At 43.3% G+C, this 21989-nt stretch overlaps 3 protein-coding genes across 3 annotated transcripts; 1 reads left to right on the top strand and 2 right to left on the bottom strand.

Annotated features, from left to right (window-relative positions):
- Positions 1-14549: 14549 nt before the first annotated feature.
- Positions 14550-16839, bottom strand: N7468_006154 (uncharacterized protein; the record flags this gene model as incomplete). Its single annotated transcript, XM_058475450.1, has 3 exons — positions 14550-14567; positions 15585-16419; positions 16496-16839. The coding sequence occupies 3 exons, from the start codon at positions 16837-16839 to the stop codon at positions 14550-14552; spliced, it is 1197 nt and encodes a 398-aa protein (XP_058331190.1).
- A 364-nt stretch (positions 16840-17203) lies between these two features.
- Positions 17204-18846, top strand: N7468_006153 (FAD-dependent oxidoreductase; the record flags this gene model as incomplete). The annotated part of the gene is made up of 3 exons (XM_058475449.1): positions 17204-17532; positions 17598-17869; positions 17936-18846. The coding sequence occupies 3 exons, from the start codon at positions 17204-17206 to the stop codon at positions 18844-18846; spliced, it is 1512 nt and encodes a 503-aa protein (XP_058331189.1).
- Positions 18847-19311: 465 nt separating this feature from the next.
- N7468_006152 (fungal specific transcription factor domain-containing protein) lies at positions 19312-21599 on the bottom strand (the record flags this gene model as incomplete). Its single annotated transcript, XM_058475448.1, has 5 exons — positions 19312-19560; positions 19621-20656; positions 20711-21170; positions 21235-21311; positions 21400-21599. The coding sequence occupies 5 exons, from the start codon at positions 21597-21599 to the stop codon at positions 19312-19314; spliced, it is 2022 nt and encodes a 673-aa protein (XP_058331188.1).
- Positions 21600-21989: the final 390 nt, after the last annotated feature.

Here is a 21989-nt window from a genome sequence, read left to right as displayed (position 1 = left end):
GGCTCTAGCTTTTGAGCTTAAAACTAGGATAGTATATTGTGCGGCGGTGTGTTGTGTTGTGGTAGAAATTCGGAGGCCTGAACTGTCAGGCTGTAACTTTTAAGCTTAAAACTAGGCTCCCAGGTATACTGCTAGGAGGCACGCTGCCAGAGGCGGCCTGAAATGTTAGGCTATAACTTTTGAGTTTAAAACTGGGCTCTTAGGTATATGGCCAGGAGACATGTTGCCAAAGATGGCCTGAAATGTTAGGCCATATCTTTTAAGCTTAAAATGTGGTAGGGAAGTAGTATATATGGTGGGAAAGTAGTAAATATGGTGGTAGCTAGTGTGTGGTGCGTAGTGAATGGTATGTAGTGAATGGTGTGTAGTGAATAGTGCATAATGTCTGGTATATAGTGAATGGTGTGTAGTGAATGATGTGTAGCGAATGGTGCATAACAAATGGTGTATAGCGTCTGGTATATAACATCTGGTATATAACGTCTGGTGTATAGTAAATGGTGCGTGGTAAATAGTATATGATAAATAGTGTATGATAAAGGGTGCGTAATGAAGGATGTGTGGTGAAGGGTATATAATAAAGGGTATATGATAAAGAGTATATGGTGAAGGGTATATGGTAAAGGATATATGGTAAAAGGTGCATGGTAAAGGATATGTGATAAAGGATGTATGGTAAATAATATATAGTCTAAATTATATAGATCTCTAAATTTATAAAATCTTCTCTCTCTCCCTTTCTCTCTCTCCTCCCACCTTTCTCTATCTCTATCTCCGCTCGTCTTATCTAGGCTACCGCTCCTGCTACTACCACTATCTCGACTGATACTATCTTCCTACTTTATACCTCCGACAAGCTAGTAACAAACAGCCCTTGTATAACCTCCTATCTATAACGTCGGTAGCTAACCGCTAGTAGCAGCTCCGAAAATGTCTCTCTTAATATCTACTATACAGCCCAGCCTTATATCGACCGTCACGAGCGCTAGAATCCTTCTTACAGCTGTTGCTAATCTTACTATTATAGCTATCTCTATCTACATCTCCGACTCTACTATATTTAAAAATCGGACAGCCGCTATTATAGCAACTATCATCATCTTGAAGGATCTTATAACAGCAGTAACAGATCTTGTTAGAGCTACAAAAGATCTCGCCATAGCCGCTAAAGACCTTATCTTGGTAGTTATAGATATTATTCGGGCTATTAAGACTCTAATGACAGCCATCTAGATACTACACTAATAGATCTAGGTCTAACAGGCCTAGATCTAGAAACTATGTAGACCTCGCCACGACCCGCGGGTCTACCCAAACGGGGTACCCATTACCCATTTCTTGGCGGGTAATGGGTAGGGTTTGCCTACCCGCGTGCGGGTAGTGGGAAGCTGGTTAATACCCATGGGTATTTTCTGGGTACCCGCGGGTAGTCAAACAATACAAACAGGTGGGACCCCGTGACTTGTATATTTTATGCATATTCGAGCTGTAATTTTGAGTATTTCATATACAACTACCAGTCAAGATTCAAGAGATTTCTCAGTATTAAAGAGGTTAAAACAAGGTCAATTTGATTCTATAGCTAATACTCAATAAACTGATCATCATCCCGTCTCCGCTTCCGACTTCTACCTGAAATCCGTTGTTGAGTCTCTGGGAGAGGATTTGTAGCTTCATCGTCAGATAAAGCTTCATGAGAAGGGCCCTGGGTAGTATCTGGCTCTTGTATGACCTCTATATCCTCCTCTTCATTATCACTGATAGGATCAATATCCTGTAGTGACTGAGGACTTTTCTCTTCTCTCTCTGTCTCAATCTCCCCACTTGTAAGATACTCCTTCTTAAGAGTAAGGTTGTCATCTTCAAGCTCAAATTTTGTTGCGAACCTATACATCATGAGCTCCTGGATAGTTTCAGATCTTAGAGAGCCTCGACGGTAATGACAGATGTCCCGAGCAGAGTTAAAGAGACGCTCAACCCCTGCACCTGTAGCAGGAATTGTAAGAATATCCCGTGCAAGGCTTGCGAGAGCAGGAAATTCATGTTGATGGTCTTTCCAGAACGCTCGAATGGTTACTCCAGTGATAGTACCTAATATTTATTAATAAAACACACAATAAACCAAGATAATACTGACCAGATTCAAGATATCTTGAAAGCTCATCCCGCTCAGTTAAGCTTGTTTGCTGAGATTCAGACTCTCTAAGCATCCGTTCAAGATCAAACTCCGAGGTCTGTGTTGTGGATATATGAGACTCTAGTAATGTCTGGTTCTGTAACAGACGTTGCTTATAAGACTCAAAGTAATCCACAAAGCTTTGGCGATATCGATCACGCCACTCATCGCCCCAATCTTTTCCTAGAAAAAACTGGAGCTTATTCTGCGGTGCAAGCATTGTTCCAATAGCAAAGAGGTCTCCAGGAACGCCATCTGTCTTGCTATAATATTGGGAAAGCTTTGTCTTCGCCACATAAAGCGCATTTAGCATCATCTTCTTCCAAGGTACCTTTTTGTATCTAAGCTGGTTGATCGACTTCTCAAGATGATCAAAAAGCTTATTATAGATACCAAAGATCAGATGTATGGTAACATCCTTTGTTTTCGAAAGCGCATTCGTGAATTGGAAGAAAGGTTGAGTGATATAAAGGAGGTAGTCGATCTGACGCCATTGCTCTTGATCAAGCTTCAAATGCGAATGTCCATATTTAGTACAGAACTCGTCAAAGACAGACTGTAATCGCTTGGCACGTCGGAGCATAAGAAAGGTCGAGTTCCAGCGTGTTCGAACATCTTGAATTGGCACAAGAGGTATTGAGGTTGTTTGAAGCTTAGAAAACAGCTCGAGACGTTGAGGGCTAGCATTGATAAAAACAGCTAAGCCTCGTATCTATATATAATTAAATAAGTTGATAGTTTTTATATCTGAAGAGATAAACTTACCTTATTCAGTGTGTCAACAATCTCTCGTTTTTGTTGCCTTGAGCGGATCAATTGATCTTGGGTTTCAGACCACTGCATTTCAGCTATATCGTTCTTTGGATTTGCCTTCATTTGCCCAAGAAGCTGCTTCAGACTAAGTTGAATGACGTGGGCTAGACAGGGAACCTTGATGATCGTAGTATGATCGCTAATCTCAAGAGACTGGATAGAATCCTGGATACTCGACATCATAGTGCTATTATTTGATGCATTATCAGTAGTAATTGCAAGCACTCTGTCTGTGATCTGGTGTTTTTGAAGAAGTTCAAGAAGGACAGCACTTAGATTGACACCCGAGTGTGTTCCATGAAGTGGTTCAAAGCCAAGCAGTATCTCCCGATAGTTCCAATCTTCATCAAGAAAATAACCAGTTACTGCCATAAATGCTTGCTGGAATGGAGATGTCCAGCAATCAAGGGCAATTGATAGCTTACCATCTTTAGGTAGCTTTTGGAGGATAGTATTCTGGTACTCAGTGATCGTGCCTTGAAGTCGACGTCGAACTGTTTTCGCAGATGGGATTTGTGGACGCATTGGGGCACGGGAGGCCATGTAAATCAACTGATGAAAGTCGGGGTGTTCGAGGATTTGGAATGGTAGCCGGGAATCAGTAATGAAACGAAGTAAACTTGCTTCCCAAGCCTCTTGAGTAAAACTGAGACTATCTGAAGCTGGTGTAGCCTATATTAGAAAGATATTAGTAAAAAGATATCATAATATAAGATAAAATTACCTCGTGGAAAAATTGTTTGATATTATGCCCATTTGTGCCACGACACCCAATCCCTTTCAAATGCTTGATCATCGCTGTGGTCCCATTCCCATGTTGTTGTGGATGATCGAGCACCTTCTTGCATCGTTTACACATAACCTTGGGCATTCCGTCGCTCGCTTTTGCTACCTGGTCAAAGTGCTTCCACACATCAGATTGCTGTCGAGCATCCCACCGTATCGGCTTTTTTTGTCCAAAGTCTGTCTGAAGCCACCAATTCACAAAATCGTCTTTTGTCATGTTGGAATAAACAAGGTATGCCGAAGTTCGGTCAGGACAGATACGTTCAAGGGAGGGAGGTATAGGGGCCACACGGGATGGATAAATGAAATCCGAATTGGCGATTGATTGTGATGTTTGTTGGTTAAACGAAGGGTTAGAGGTAAGGTCGTCGGGTTGAATAACCTGAAGGTTATCTGGATTGTCAGTATTATATAAAGATGATGCATACACATCAGAGAACTGGGAGAATTGAGACATTATGGCAAGGGAAACAAGACCAGGCTAGTTACCCCTAATCACATAACGAAGTAAGTACTTACTATAGTAAATTTTGCGACTGATAGACTTAGAGACTTTAGCCCCCTTTTTTTGATAACTTGCGAATAAATGACCCACTATATCTATGATATATATTCTAATTGGTTGAACTCATGGGTTATTCGTGGGTAGATGGGTAGCCCGTGGGTAACCCGCGGGTAACCCACGGGTTACCCACGGGCTACCCATCTCACTTTAACCCCTTTTTTCATATTCAAGTGCCATTGTTTTCAAGATAGATACCACTGTTCAAGGCTGTTGTACACTTAATATATACAATTTTGTTAAAGCAAAGCTCATATTTAAATGGAAATAACGTATATAATTCGATTTGTCGAACAGCTAATCAGTTTCACTGATATAAGAGTATATAAAAGGGGTATGATTGTGTTGTCAGGAAGATACACTTACTCCCTTGTAGTGTAAATATATATTTTCAACAGTTGACAATATATAATCCACAATACTACCTACAACCATCTACCATAAGGTTTAATCTATTAAATATAGATACAAACCACTATTACCAGAGCTACTAATAACGCTTTTCAACTTCAATACTTAATTTACGTAGTCAATGTGGTTGTATCGCTTCATAAACTAGAGGCTAACCAGAACAGCTGTTAAAAACTGTAATTTACTTGGGTGAGTAAGCGATTTTATACAGCTTGGCATGTCCAAAAAGGGGTAATTATGCATTTTTGGGTAATTCGTGGGTAACCCGCGGGTACCCCATGGTCTACACTGGGTAGACGGGGATGGGTAATGGGTAGGACTTGCCTACCCGTCCCACGGAACTGGAACCAAAATCCCTACCCGTGGAAGTTCCATGGCGAGGTCTAAAACTATGGTTCTTCTTAAGAATTTTCTTGAAACTTGATCTTTTCTTATCTCTATCTAGTATATTAGTTAAGTAGAGATATTTTACAATTTTATTATCTTTTCTAGTAGATAAGATATTATATAATCTCTCAAATAACTTAATTTTCAAATTTAAATTAAAGATAATATAGATATAGATAAATATACTAGATTTTTCTTTTTAATTATTCTATATCTATATAAATAAAGATATAATTTAGTCTAGGAATAGAATTTTTTAAAATATAAATATATTTTGGAATAAAGATAACTAAAATATATATAGATATTTCTTGATTTCCTGAAATATATTTCTATCTAGTTATAGAATATAATATATCTAATAATAATAAGATTTATATATCTCTCTTATAAATCTAACAAATATCCTTCTCAGCTGATAGATAGTCGGCTTCAACTAAGCTAAATCCTTATCTCTATATAAACTCTTGTAGATATATCAAGGACGATACAGCCAATATGTAGCCAGCACAGCTAGCGCTGCTGGTATAGCTAGCACTACCGCCGTCATATCCACGAAAAGTAGGTCCCCGCCCTTACCCACAATCGCACCCCATCAAAATGAATTCCCAAAACCCCAAATTTTCAATCCATCCTCCCACCTCCAATATGGCTCCGATCGCTTCGCACTCAAAGCGCACCCTACATCAAATCGCCTCACTTGAAACTTCCCAAAGTTTCACCCAGATCCATCCACTAGATCGACCGATACCCTACATGCGAAATCAACCAAATTAAGTTTATTACCTGGGTGGTAGGGCCTTTTCTGCCCATACTTAAGCCACCTGACCGCCACGCACTAAAGTTATACCCTACCAGAGTATGGGACCCCCCCATGGGATAGCTATCTTTCCGAGTATTATAAGTATATATACTAGGGTATACTTATACTTATTAGCATAGATCTGCTAGTTTAAGAGCTCTAGACAGAAATCGAGACATACTACCTTAAGAGACTGTAGGTAGAAGAAAGTCAGAGATATTATAAGCCCCTCCTTGTCGCTCTCTTCTAAGCCTATAATACTACTCAGAAGCCCAATACTAGCTAGACATCACAGACAGCTCCAGATCTTCTACTATTACTAGTTAAACTGGTAGGAAGGGCTAGAGGTGGTAAGGTCGATCTGTATACAGACAAAGAAGCAGATAACCTAACACTATAAAGCCATATACCGATTAATAATTATTATATCCTAGTATATCTAGAGTAGGATATAAGAGAGGATATTAGTCTTGATCTATATTACCTCGGTACAGATTAGATATCTATAATATTTTGCGATATACTATATTATCTATATTATTCTATACATCACTATAAAGATAGTCTAGAATAGGCTCGAGAGAGCCTCCTCTATAAACAGGATTATTAAAGCCTAAAGTTGCTTAGGCAGCTAGCCCTAGAAATAATAACTCTAACTAGTCTAGTAGAGCTAGAAACTTTCCTTGTCAAGATTAAGTAGTTTTATAAGATAGTTAATAAGATAGAATTAGACCTCGGAACCGCCCGCGAGCCGCCCTCTGAGGGCCGCCCACGGACCCGCACTTTTGCGGGCGGAGGGCAGGCTCTTCCTGCCCGCGGGTCGGGTAGGTCTCTACCCTGCCCTCAGAGGGCGGCCCTCGGAATATTTCGAGGGCCGACAAACATGACAAACATAGAAAGCTCTGTGGTTGCATAAATTATGCTAGTTTTGACTGTAATTTTAGGTATTTGATATACAGCTAGGTCCTTTAGAATAAATTATCATGATTAGGGAAAGCGTGTTGAAAATATCAAATAATTGCTTCAATTCATGTTATTTCATACTATTTCTAGGGCTAGATACTATAAATCAACTCTCATACCCTTCTAAAAACCTTGAGCGCTTTCGAACCCTTCCTGAATGCCGAAGTTGTGTGTTTGGTAAGTCAGGCTCGCCCTCTTCTTCATGCTCTCCATTTTCTGGCCCTGTTGACGAGGGTTGTTGTTGTTGCGATTGAGCTGTGATGACTGCAATCTGTGTAGTATCAATAACTAATCCTGCATCATCAATCTCTTCGTTATCGCTAATTGGCTCAAGGTATGGAGTATTTAGATCTTTCGCCTCCTGGTTGGCCTGTATCTCTTCATGTAAGAGATATTCGTTGATTAGAGCTCGTTGACCTTCTTCAATCTCAAACTTTGATGTACACATGAACATCATCAGATCTTGAATTGTTGATGGCTTTAGCGAGCCTCTCCGGTAGTGACAGACATCCCGGGCAGAGTTAAAGAGGCGCTCTACACCTGCCCCTGTTGCAGGAATCGAAAGCACGTCGCGTGCAAGGTTTGCAAGCGCTGGAAATTGATGCTGGTGATCTTTCCAGAACATACAGACAGGAGTTCGTACAATGCCTAGAATATACGTTAGTAAAGACTTTATAAGTGAGATATTATTAACTTACCGCTATCAAGATACTCCTTAAGCTCATCAAATTCAGTAGATGCTAAAGGCTGGGACTCTTCCGCTCCACACTCCATCTCAAGCTCTGAGATAGCGACTGTAGGTGATTGAGCTTTAGATATTGATTGTGTATCGGCATGGTGTCGTTTATAGGATTGAAAGTAATCCTCAAGACTTGCTCGGTAGATTGCACGCCAGTTGTTATCTGGATCATCCCAGTCCTTTCCTTCAAAGAATTGAAGCTTTTGTTGCGGTGAAAGTATCGTGCCAATGGCATAGAGATTGCCATCAATTGTATCCGTCATACCATAATAAGTTGAAAGCTTTCTCTTTGCGGCCTCGAGAGAAGAAAGCATAAGCTGCTTCCAAGCAACCTTTTTCCGTCTTAACGCACTCATTGACCTTTCAAGATGATTGAAGAGCTTGTTGTAGATGCTAAAGACTAGATGAATACTAACATCCTTAGTCTTAGAAAGAAGAGTGGTGAATTTGAAGAAAGGCTGGGTTATCCAGAGAAGATACTCAATTTGTCGCCACTCCTCTTGACTCAATGCAAAGTGGTCCTGATCATACTGCGAACAAAAGTCATCAAAGGTTGATTGAAGCCGTTTAGCACGTCGGAGCATCAAAAACGTTGAATTCCAGCGAGTTCGAACATCCTGGATAGGAATAAGCCTTGGTTCTTCCTTCTGAAGGTTGTAGAATGACTCGCGCCGTTGCGGGCTTGCGTTGATGTAGATAGCAAGGTTTCGGACCTATATAATCATAAAAGAGTTAGTATTGTTAATAAGGTAAGAAAGTAGGGGCATACCTTGTTAAGTGTATCAACAATTTCTCTTTTTTGTTGCCTTACACGAAGAGAACGGAATCGTTCGTCAGACCAATCCATCTCCACATTTTCATTCTTTGGAATTGCCTTTAACTTCCCAAGAAGATCATTCAAGCTAAGCTGAATCACATGGGCAATGCAAGGAACTCGAACGATTGTAGAACCATTATTCAGCTCAAGTGACTGTAATGACTCTTGTATACTTGACATTAACGTGTTATTGTTTGATGCATTGTCAGTTGTCACGGCAAGTACTCGATCTGCGATTTTATGCTGTCGGAGAAGCTTTAAAACCACATCACTTAGATTCACACCAGAATGGGATCCAGATAAAGGTTCAAATCCAAGAAGCACCTCTTGATATTGCCAGTGTTGGTCTAGGAAGTAGCCAGTAACAGCCATAAAAGCCTGTCGAAAGGGAGATGTCCAGCAATCTAGTGCTAGTGAAAGTTTTGCGTTTGGAGGAAGCTTCTGAAGGATAGATTGTTGCTGCTTTTGGACGTACTCTTGTAGCCGAGATCGTATTGTTTTTGCTGAAGGGATATGGGGTTGTGTAGGGGCAAGTCGGGCAAAGGTAATAACGTCACGGAACTCTGGATGTTCAATGAATTGGAAGGGAAGACGTGATAAGGTGATCAATTGTAGAAGCTTCTGCTCCCATGCTTCTTGCGTAAAGACTTTTGTTATATTTGATGTGTTCTGTGCCTATTATAAAAGAGAATGATTAGTAAAACATTAGACTATATGTCCTAAGTGATACATACTGCATTTGCGAGTAATCCCTTGATATTAGCCTTCTGGCTAGTAGATTTGCGACAGGTTGGACCAGCTAAGTGCCGATTAAGGGCAGTTGTTCCATACCGCCCACTTGCTGGATGATCAAGGACTTTCTGGCATTGGCGACACTTTACCCCTGGTTTACCAGTTTTTGCGTTGGCAACTTGATCAAATTGTTCCCAGCATGCCGCTGTACGGTTACCACCCCAATTAAGTCTTTTCCTCTTCCCAAACTCAGTCTCCAACCACCAAGCGACGAAGTCATCCTTTGACATTTCGGAGTATAGGATGAATGCTGGTGATCGACCAGGACCAACACGCTGAAGTGAAGAAGGAATCAAGGGTGGAGTAATTGGAGTGAGAAAATCGGGATTTGATGCAGATTCAAGTGTGTGCTGACTTCCAGAAATATCAGGCGTTGGGAATTGATCATTCGAAAAAGAGAGAAGAGCATCAACTGGATCACCATCATATACTGATGAAGAATAGATATCTGAGAACTGGGACATTTGGGACATTGTTAATCAGATGATCGCTAGTAAAGCATGATTTGAAAAGGGAAAAGCGACTGGTTTCTGGAGAAGATACCTACTAAGAAAGCCCATAGGCTCTGGTAAATAGAATTATTGACTAGCTTGAGTAGCTTTCCAATATAGCTTGACTATTATCGAACACATCAACTATTGACCCACTTTAACTTATTAATCTCCCTATGATTGGTTATTTATTGAGGGCTGATTGAGGGCGGCCCTCAAATCGGCCCTCAAAATATGCGGGCGGCCCTCAACCAGCCCTCGAAATGTGCGGGCCGCCCTCGAGCGGCCCTCGAGCGGCCCCCAAACGGCCCTCGAAAACATGCGGGCCGCCCTCGAATCACCAATCCGCCCTCGGTTTTTCGCTGACTTGTGTATCCCCTCAAATCTAGTGATGCTTTTAGTTCAAAGATTATTATGGGGGCTCTTCTATTAGTAAATATAGTATGATTAGACTTTATCGGGGGGCTCACCTTATAAAGAAGAATTATATGATATTTGGTGAAGAATCAAGAATTTATGAGATATGTTTAATGTTCTTGTTATTCCTACCAACATGACGTTGTAAATATATATATCTAACCCAACCATATTGAACTAATATATTCAAAAATCATCTCCTTTCTATTCACCCTCTACCATTTACTTTTGGAGATTCAAAACCTGTAATATAATCATTACCTACTATGCTTTATTACAATACAACTAAATTTCTTATAATTTCATAAGACTTAAATAGTGATACCATGGAGAATAAACTATAAACAGGAACAGGCTTAAAAAACAGTAATTAAATAGAATGAATCAGCAGAATTATACATCTAAATGAGGAATAGCCAACTTTTTTTATGCAAATGAGGGCGGATAAGGGCCGCCCGCGAGCGGCCCTCTGAGGGCTGAGGGCCGGGCGAGGGCAGGCAGAACCCGCCCTCCGCCCGCGAGGGCCGGGCGGAGGGCGGGAGATACTGGCCCTCGAAATGTTTTTGACGAGGTCTAGATAGAATATCTACTAGTATTATATCTCAAGATCTATAAAAAACTAGTCTAAGATCTATATCTCTATATCTAGATCCACAAAAAAGCTGTTGATAACCTAGAAGTATTAAGATCTAGATCTCTAGTAATAGAAATATTAGTTTGTCTAATATATACTAGAGTAGATATATAGTACTAGATATAATACTATAAAGATAGTATTATTAAGGGTTATCTGGTACTATTTCGACTAATATTTATAGAAGATCTCTTAGGAGCTATATATAAAAGTATAGTCCTAGAGGTTGAGATAGTAGGCTAAGATCTGATAGTAAAGTTTAAGTCTTGGTATTAGTCTAGAGATAAAGAATAATATCTCGTAAAATTATAACTTATAGCTTTTATATAGTTACTAGATCGGGTCCTACTAGATATAATATATAATCACCTCTCTAATCAAGATATAGAGATAGTGATAGAGTCCCTAGAGATAGTTTATAATCTCGCCAGGCTAAATAATATATTAGTACTGGTGATATACTAAGATCTATATGATATATATTAAATAAAAGTACTCTTGTATAATCTAGGCTAGATTGAAGTCTATTATAAGATAGATATATAAGAGATCTAGTATAATTAGATAAAAGAAAAAGGACTTTAGGGTAGGAAGGTAAGAGAAAGAACCTAGTTTAGATAGTAATCAGAGATTAATAGAGATATATATCTTATAAAAGCTGGGGCTATAGTAGGATAGACTATCACTCAACATATATATCTCCCAGGCTGATCGGCCTTATCATTATCCCTTAAGCTTCTAATATTATATAGTCGAAGATCGGAGGCCTAAACTACTAGGCTCTAGCTTTTAAACTTAAAACTAGGCTAGTATATTGTGCAGTAGTATATTGTATAATAGTAGAAATTCGAAGATCTAAACTATTAGGCTATAACTTTTAAACTTAAAACTAGGCTTTCTAGTATATAGCCAGAAGGTATATTACTAGAGACAGCCTAAAATATCAGACTATATCTTTCAAGCTTAAAATATAATAGTAAGATAGTAAACATAATAGAAAAGTAGTAAATATGATAATAGCTAGTATATGGTAGATAGTATATAATAGATAGCATACAATAAATAGTGTATGGTGAACAATATATAATAAATAGTATGTAATAAATAATATATAGTGAATAATATATAATAAATGGTATATAGTGAATGTTGTATAATAAATATTGTATAATAAATATTATATAATAAATGTTATATAATGAATATTACATAATAAATATTATATAGTGAATAGTATATAATAAATATTATATAGTAAATATTATATAGTGAATAGTATGTAGTAAATAGTATATAATAAATAGTATATAGTAAATAGTATATAATCTAAATTGTATAGATCGCTAAGTTTATAAAATCTTCCTTTTCTTCTCTTTCCCTTTTCTTCTCTTACCTTTCTCTATCTTTATCTCTACTTATCTCGCCGAAACTACCGCTCTTACTATTATTATTATCTCGACTAATATTATCTTTCTATCTAGTATCTTCTACAAGCTAGTAATAAGTAGTCCCCATCCAGCCTCCTAGCTATAATGTCGATAATTAACTACTAGTAACAGCTCTAAAAAATATCTCTCCTAATATCTATTATATAGTCTAGTCTTAGATCAACCGCTACAAATATAAAGATCTTTTTTGTGACCACTATCAGTCTAATCGTTACAACTATCTCGATCTATATCTCCAACTTCATTATATTAAAAAATCAGATAATCACCACTACAAAGATTATAATTACTTTAAAAGATCTGATAACAACTATAATAGATCTCGCTATTACTATAAAGGATCTTGTCTTAGTAGTTACAAAGGTTGTTCAGATAATCAAAACTCTTACAACAGCCCTCTAGATATTATGTTAATAAGTCAAAATCTAGTAGATCGGGATCTAGGGGCTTTAGGCCTCTCTAAAAGATCTTTTTTAGCTTAATCTTCTCTACTTTTTATCTAAGACTATAATAAATCAGAGATATCTTTTAAATTTTCGATCTTTTTTACTAGAGGATATATTATATCTTTTTTTTTATAACTTAACTTTTTTATATATAAATATAATAATCAAGATATAAATATATATAAATTAGATTTCTATTTTAAACTATTTTATATCTATATAGATAAAGAGAGGATTCTGTCTATAAGAAGAATTTTTGGAAATATATTATTATATAGATTATAATATTTAAAATATATATATATATTTATCTATATCTAGAAATATATTACTAATAAATTATAGAATATAATATATTTTATAGCTCTAGAACTGATCTATCTCTCTTAGAAATCTATTAAATATTCTCTAGGTCTGACAAGTAGTTATATTAAGCTAAACAGAACCCTTACTCTTGAAAAAAACTCTGATATATCAAAGACAATACAGCTAATATAGCTGGTATAGCCAGCGCTACTGCCATCATTTACACAAAAAATAGATCTCTGCTCTTATCTACAGTCGTACCCCATCAAAATGAATTCCCAAAACCTGCTATTTTCAATCTATCCTCCTACCACCAATATTACTCCGATTGCTTTATATTTAAAGCATACCCTATGTCAAATTGCTGAACTTAGAACTTCCTAAATTTTCACCCAAATCTATCGAGTAGATTATCTTAGACTTAGCTTCTAAAAAAGTTTTGGAATTAGGATGGTAGGGCCTTTTCTGCCCATACTTAAGACCCTTTACTGTTCTACACTAAACCTGGGATCAGCCCTTACTCTGGGAGCCCTTATAGGATAGAAGATAACAATAAATTCGAACTTAAAGAGATAAGGTAAAAAAAGAAAATTGATGGTAAAATATGCTTTCTAGTTATATAAAAAAGATAGCCCTCTAAATATAATTAATAGATCCTAGAATCGGATATAAATATATAAGAAATAATCACTAAATTTCATAAATAGTAAAAGAAATACAAATCCTGAAATATCGCTATCGAGCCGCCAGCCATAAAAGAAAAGATCGATCCCAATTCAGCACCAATTCTACTATAGTTGTCTATATTAAGAAGTCCCTAAAGCGCTGCCATATATCCTGAATTATATTAATAGTAACCTACAAAACCTTATCAGCAATAACCCCCAACATTACACCCATAAAAAAGGACCGAATCCTAGCTTAAATTACAGAATAAAAGATATCCCCGGGTTCTAACTATATAAACATATCATTTAACATGGGAATGGGACCGGGACCTCCAGACGGCTGTATTACCTGGAGTACTTAGATACAAAAGACACGTTTTGCATCCATTTATTAGCTATACTCAACTCATATATCCTGATCGTTTATTGTCTTAGACAACAACTTAAAGCTATTTTCGGTCATATAGTTAGCAATAGCTATCGTTATTAAACAATCCAGGATTCGGATCTCATTCTTAGCCGCTTCTACTGTATTAAGACCCCAAGCCATCAACTCGGATTATCCAACACCAATAGAAGAAGAAGTCGTCACATCAGGACAAGCAACATATCCCTAACAAAAGACATCGATAAATATTAGCCAATCCCCTTGTATTCCCTCAGAAATCGGAAAATACTACTTATAACTACAATAGCGGCATTTCTTAGAGATAACCCGCTCCCAAACACATTCCCAGATAAAAAGGCCTACAATATTACACTTCCAATACACCACCGACAAAAAGCATTAGTAGCAGAAGAGTTTCAACGTCGATATCACATAGGTAAAAAGTTGTCCGACGTCCTTAGGGGTATCGCGGGAGATGATGTATCCTAACCCCGCTACAGTACCTACAGGAGCTGCCATTGCTATTAAATTATGTTAGAAACGGTTAGTAACAAATCAGTTGTTCGAAGGAAGGTGTGCCATAAAAGAAAGAGGAAGTTGTTGCTTTTATACTTCGACTAGATCGTAAGAAAATAAACACAATCTTGCCTCCCACCTATGCTAAAAGGCTATCACCGTCAAAAAAAACGTTGTTTCGACATCCTTTCACACGAGAAGTCCCTTCTTTTATATATCAATTCCGGCTCCTTGTCCCCCACCAGGCTCACACGTATTATAATAATGAACAAAATCCCCAGCTAGTTAAGGACAACCAGCATGAAGGGGAGGATAATTGTCAAGAAACAATAGGACTCGATGGTGAAACGCCATCGAATCAACATTGGATGTGCCTTTAAAGATATATTGGGACCCTTTGGGCCCAAGTTGCACCTTTCAAGGCCGGGGAAGCGGGGCCCCAGGACTCTCTTGTATCCTATTAGTTAGATTAGGGCTGAAACCTGAGCTAGGGCCGAACCCCTGGCGAACCTCCTTATAAAAGGACTATCCTTTCAGATAAAAAGAGTAAGCTTTAGTCTTTGTTCAGACCGGAACCCTATAGTGGGATCCCATCGAATATCATTGTCTCGCCTGGTCAACTGGTGCCACCCAAATCTGGCAGTTCCCTTACAATCAAATTAATCTTATTTTAACCTCTTTAATACTAAGAAATCTCTTAAATCTTAACTAGTAGTTATATATAAAATACTCAAAATTACAGCTCGAATATATATAAAATATACAAGTCACAGGGTCCCACCTATTTATATTGTTTGACTATCTGTAGATACCCAGAAAATACCCATGGATATTAACCAGCTTCCCACTACCCGCACGTAGATAGGCAAACCCTACCCATTACCCGCCAAGAAATGGGTAATAGGTACCCCGTTTGGGTAGACCCGCGGGTCGTGACGAGGTCTAATCTACCTATACACCTAGTCAACACGATACATCTTCCTCGCCCGATTCCACCGCTCCCTCAACCTCGACTCCCTTACAGCAAGAGCAAATGACCCCGCCGCTCCAGGCCCCAGAATTACAGTCCCAAGCAGTAAAAGCCCCAGATCCCTCCCGTCGACATCATCCATCAGCCCCGTATGAGACATCCCCTCCTCTCTCAGAGACTTCTTCTCCCTCGCCTGGGACAGGAGAAGATGCGTAAAGACGATACACGCTAGCGAGACTACTATCCAGTCGAATTGGCTAAAAAGGTGGAATTGTTCTAGGACCCTGGCAGCTTTCCCATTAGTCTCAGTCAACAAGCTGGTGGATGTAGTATTCAACTTCGGCTCCGTCCATGATAACGGTAGGGTGTTTGCGATGGCTAGTCTCTGCTTTGTTGGGATGAAAAGACGGAGGAGTGTTATGTCGGGGTTTTGCGTTCGTAGTGCTGTAATCATTGTGAAGAGGTGGACCGTGGCTGAGGCTGTACCCGCGAGGATGTATGAACGGGTGACCCAGGGTTGGTCGGGGTGGATCCGGGGGTTGAAGTCTGCATCCGCGGGTGATTGGGTTAGGTAACGGAGTGATGGGGAGCTGAGAATTCTGGATGTGATAAAGAAGGCTATGGCGAGAAGGATGGGGGTGGTATGGAAGAGTCCGATGAGTCCATGGTGTGTCCATGTGTTGGCTTGTAGCCACGCAGGGGCAAAGAGGAGGGCAGGGCAGGAGACCGCCATGATAGTTGTCAGAAACAAAGCGATAGCTTCGTGTCGGGGAATAGTTGGATCCTGAGACGGAAGTCGGCGGTAGCTTTGCTCGATGAGGTAGAGATAGTGAGGCTGGATCAGGGCAGCGCCGATGAAGTTCCACAGCAGCATGCAGACGAAGGGACTAAATGGTACACGCAGCGTTAGCTCATATACAGGCAAATAACTCCCACACGCCCATGTATAGACGAGTTACGTACTATTTTAGCATAACACTCTGTACTCCCCGTCTCCGCGCCTCAATCATAACCCAAACATTCGTGCAGGCAATGACGAAATTGATATCGAGGAATAGTAACCGTGGACCCAGGGAGAGACCATTGCTGAGAACTTCATAGAAAGCAATGACCGGAGTGATCTGACGGTCCAGCACATCCACCCCCGTATAGCTCAATCGCATAACCCGTCCATCAGGTAGGTGTCCGGTGGCCACAATGGAGCCAAAATTGTCGAACATGTGGCCCCAGTACCCGATGAAGCCCCATATCGAGGATACGCCGAGGAGGCCTAGGACGATGAGATGGTATGGTGCCGGACGGATCATTCTGTTGCTTCTGGTTACTTGGATTATGGATAATTGGCCTGATCCATGCACCTATATGTATAAGTATAGTTGAGACATGTATGTCGGCCGCGCGGAGAAGCCCTAAGAATCCCTCTCGGCGCTGCGACGGCCGCCCCAACTCCGTCCCGCTGACAACGGAGTCCGTTCGGGATACTTGGGATACAGCCAGCGGCCGTGAGAACGTCCGTGTATCTACCCCGATGAGGTCCGTTTGAATGCGACTGGGTATAGCGATCGAAAACATGGTGGCCCAAACACCCTTTCATAAGAAACTGGTCGGCCATGGGCAAGACAAGAACGAAGTGACTTGCATCGCAAGCGATATCACAGTCACAACGAGAAGATGATCGCGCGCATTACCGACTCTCCACCCCCATCTCCAGATGAATCTCCCTTCCGGGTGATCATCGTTGGCGCTGGAGTCGCCGGCCTGACCCTTGCCCACTGTCTCGACAAAGCCGGCATCGACTACCTGGTGCTGGACAAGGGCATCGTGGCACCCCCATTCGGGACAACAATCACCATCCAGCCGCATGGCTGTCGCATTCTCCACCAGCTTGGCATTCTCGATGATGTACTGGACAGCTGCTCTACCATGGGGCGGTGCTACTACCACACCCCGGACGGGAAATGCTTCCTAGATAATGACTTCTTTCCGATTGTTAGGAAATAGTATATACCTATCTACGTCCCTGGCTGCATACGAAAACGATTGTCCTAACTGATTCTGTTTCCAGTACAGGATACGACACACGCACCCTGAACCGCCAACTCTTCCTCCGCATCTTGTACAGCCGTCTCCCGGACCCGAGCAAGGTCCTCGAGCGACACCGCGTAGTCGATATCATCGAGGAGTCAGACTCTACCCGAGTGATCCTGGCCAATGGCACCGAGCACGTCGGGGACCTGGTCGTCGGTGCAGACGGGGTCCATAGCAAAATCCGCGAGATTCTCTGGGAGAAGGCGAACGCGAGTATCCCGCATTTCATCTCTGCTGCCGAGAAGCGCTGTACGTCCTCTTCCCGATCTCCTCCCTAGATATATTGGTGACACGAAACTGATAGTATGTGTACAGCGATGGTAACAACCTACAACGCCATTGTCGCGCAATGCCCCCCCATCCCCGGCCTCGGCCTCCACGATATGCACTCCATCTCCAACGACCGCTTCTCCTTCCTCCTCCTCTGCCAACCAACCTTCATTTCCTATATCGCGCACTGCAAGCTCCCTGCAGACCAACAATGCGTCTGGCCGAACCGTGCCCGCTTCGCCGAGGCAGATATGGAGGCTCTCGCGCGTAAGCTCGCGTCGTGTCCGATCAACGAATCTGTCGTTTTCGGGGAGCTCTGGGCGAAACGGACCAAAGCGCAGCTCATCTCCCTGGAAGAGGGCGTACTGGACCACTGGTTCTTCAATCGAACAGTGTTGGCGGGAGACGCTATCCATAAGGTGACGCCGAATTCTGCATTGGGCGGGTGTACCGCGATGGAAGATGTCGTTGCGATTACGAATGAGATCCACACGTTGCTCAATCAGCATCCAAATAAGAAGCCGTCGACGGTCGAGATTAGTGCGGCCATGCAGAAGTACCAGGATGCGCGGATCGAGCGGGTCAAGACGATTGTCAAGGTTGGGGGTGATTTGACCCGGCTGCAGGCCTTTGATGGGTGGTACTACTATGTGATGCAGCGGTGGGTTACGCCGTGGATTGGGCTGGATACGTTGGCGATCAATATTGCCAAGTTGTGTAGCGGTGGGGTGAAGTTGAGCTTTGTGGATTTCAAGGAGCAGAGGGGGTTGTTGGGGTGGCAGGATATGATGACGAAGGAGGCGAGGAGGGAGATGCTGGCGAGGAAGGAGGCGGTGGGAATGTCGCGGGATGTGTCGAAGACGTGGATTAAGGAATTGCGTCGTATTTGGCCGTTGTTGGTGGGATTGATTGTGTGTCTTACGTCGACCATGTTCGCTTTTGTAGCGGTGGTCTAGTGACGAACGTGTGGTGAGGAGGTATACCTATACATAGAGAATGTGGTAGAGACGAGAGGAGAGAATAGACGCGCTGAATTGCCTGAAGAAGATAATACAAGGAACTGATCTGCGATCTTTTCTATGCCATCCATATCTACCGTGGATCGAAGTACCCCATCGTCTGTCAGCCGTTGGCCGATTCTACCGCTCCACACCGCCTTTGATGCCAGCATCATCTGAACTACTGTCGTCCGAACACATGCGAAAGTGGATAGAAGGGTGGTGGGAGTTGGGTATTAGATCGGTCGTTGTAGCTTCTCCTTCCTCTCCTTCACCTCTTCCCTCCTTAGCTTTAGTATTCCAAATTGAAACGCCGTTGTTGCTGTGTCCCAACTCCGATTAGGTTTCCCGTTGACATCGTCAACCACCCCTTGTGGGGGATGATCCTGGTATGGACTCGAGACTCTACGGGCAAGAGTCAGGTCATCCACTCGTGCGGCCCTCGCGTTGCTGCTCATCCCACCTGGCCAGGGAAGTCACCGCCGCACCGCTCGCCTGATGCCAATACCCGTCCGGTTCTTCGACGTGATCCAGTGCAGCCCGCAGCAGACGCAGCGAGTCCACGATTCCGATCGGAGTGGTGTCACCGTTCGCGAGACTCCGGCTCAAAGCGATCAGGCTCATCGCAATAGGCCATCCAATAAAGGTCGCCTGGAGGGTGAAGTGATCTCGCTATCAAAGAAGCAGATCAGATTAGCCTGAAGAAGTGCAACAAAAGAGGGACGAGCTCACCTCCGACCGCTGAACCGGCCAATTCATCCGAATCGCCCCGAGGATCTTGAAAGCTGCAGCAGTACTGCACTTGCGACTTTCCGCGGCGACCAGCTTGGGGAGGTCCTGCTCTTCTACCTTCCGGATCGCTGCCTCGTGGAGGTTGATATGTGTGGCACACAGGTTGAGGTGTAGGGAAAACGCCAACGCGTCTTCCCGGACAGCTTTCGCAGTTAGGTATCGCTGGAAGATCGCGGTGTAGTCGTTGATCGTCTTCACCAGACGGTAATGCCGGTCCCAGAAGCCAGAGTCATTGTCACTGCGCGAGAGGATGCTAACGTGTTCGAAGCAGAGACGGGCCAGCTTCACCATGATCGTGACTGCGGCGTAGGAGGTCAGGTAACTCACTCCCGCCAGCTGTGTCAAGTCACTGATATACGGCATCGGGCTGGGCCGAAACGTCTCGTTGAGCTCCCCAGGCGACGGGAGGAAGACGCACAAGTTCTCCTCTTCCAGCGTGCAGGGTCGGCCCGTGCGGACACATCCGTAGCTCTCAAAGATGTACAACGACCAGAACGAACGACGAATCTCCTCTAGCGAGGCGGGATCACGAATGTCCCAGGATGGTCGAATCTCGGGGGCATCCTGGAGAGAACATGTATGTTGTTGTCGCGCCGCGTCCCCGTTATCGATCTGACGCAGTTTGAGGATCTGAGCTAATGTCCCGGCACGACCGAGGGTCATCCACGCGCGGACGAAGTGCTTTTTCGTCAACTCGTAGCGGAGAACAAAGAGCAATGCCTGGAAGGCATTTAAACTGGTGATATATGTTTCGTCGTCGTCTCGTTCACACAGCTCGATGTATCTGCGGGCATTGCTGTAGCAGGACCACTGTAGATAAGCGTACTCGGGCGCCACCGTCGATCCCACCAGAGCCACCGCGTAGCCGAGCGCACGGACTTGCGGGGAGCTGGCATCGTGGATCCACTCTCGACGAAAGCGCGATGGATTCAAGATCGGCAGGACGGGGTAGAAAATATCGAAGTATTTCTGGTGTCTGTGTCGATCGTCAGTGCATCCTCCTCGGTGGTAGAAAGATAGGGGAACGTACAGGACGGCCAGGTCGGCCAGGTCGGCCAGCGGAATCGGCTCTTCTAGTTCGTGCGTAGTCGCGAAGATGGAGCTGTCAAATGCAGGAGAGACCGAGCTGAGGTTCCCAGCCGGCGGATATCCGCTGCCAGAGGGCGTGGGCAGTCGAGACGTCCCATCGCCGGTCAGGATGGTCGACAGTGCGTCTGGGGCCAGCAGCGGATCCATGACGCCCCAAAAGTCCGGGATGTCTTCGGTGAGATTGGCCAGCATGCCCAGGCCCTCAAACGCGCGATCCATCGGCGGGGTGACTTGGTCCTGCAGTCGCTGCATTAGTGGCTCATGGTCGCCCGGCCGTTCGGACGGCGTCATCAACGGCCAGGATGGTTCGACATGGGGCGGTAGTGGGCGCGCCGTGGGTGTTGTCGTCACCGTGGTGGATGCAGTCGACGCCGACTTCCGCAACAGGGTTTCAGCATGTGCTAAGACAAATCGACCAGGGTCAGTGTCAAACAGGCCATGGTGACATGCAGCGACGCGATTTACCTAATCGGGTCTGCAATTCGGACAATTGACGCGGCATGTCCGCCTGCGCTGCACGATATCGTTTGCGACCCTGATAGCTGCACTCGTAGTCCAGCCGCGCACACCGGCCACATGTCGGATCCCCCCCGGTCACAGCGAACCTTACCTGTGAGAATTAGTCAATACGAGATATGTTTCCTTGTCGTGGGGGGTGGGGTGTGGGGTGTGGGGTATGGGGCGTTCGCACGTTCTCGGCAAATATCACAGGCCAGCCGCCCAGAGGTGGAGGTGGCGCGTCGTTCCTTCTTGGACCGCGGATGATCGTCGCCACGGTCCCCCATGGAGCCCACGCTGGAACCGGAGGCGTCGGCTGTACGGCACATCATCTTGTGGAAGAGGTCGGGAGGTTGGAGTGGTTTGCAGGACAGAGGCGGCGGGGATGGGCGTTCGCTCTCCTTTTGTTTGTGGCAGCCTTATGCCAAGCCGCCCCCCACCAAGGGACTCTCGAACGAATGAAGCAGAATATGCAGATAATCGCCCTGAGGAGGCAGATGCTCTCCGGCACAATCTCCCCTCAATCGACGGCTATCCCCAAGGGTTGCAACGTGCCAGGTAATCAACCTTGGGAGTGGTGGGTGCATGCCTCAGCATCCGCCATTTGTCGGACATCACTTTGACCCCTTATCTCCACCCTGCCAGCCATATGCACGTTATCTTCGATGGAGATGGCGTAAGAATATAGATACACCCCACTGCCTATCCTCCCCTGTCCTCCG

Source organism: Penicillium chermesinum (genome assembly GCF_028974085.1).
Source record: "Penicillium chermesinum strain IBT 19713 chromosome Unknown utg000004l:1.0-3345178.0:1.0-3348027.0, whole genome shotgun sequence".
In the NCBI taxonomy this organism is placed as follows: Eukaryota; Fungi; Ascomycota; class Eurotiomycetes; order Eurotiales; family Aspergillaceae; genus Penicillium; species Penicillium chermesinum.
The sequence above is the reverse complement of the archived record's forward strand: the minus strand, read 5'-3'. Positions and strand labels throughout refer to the sequence as shown.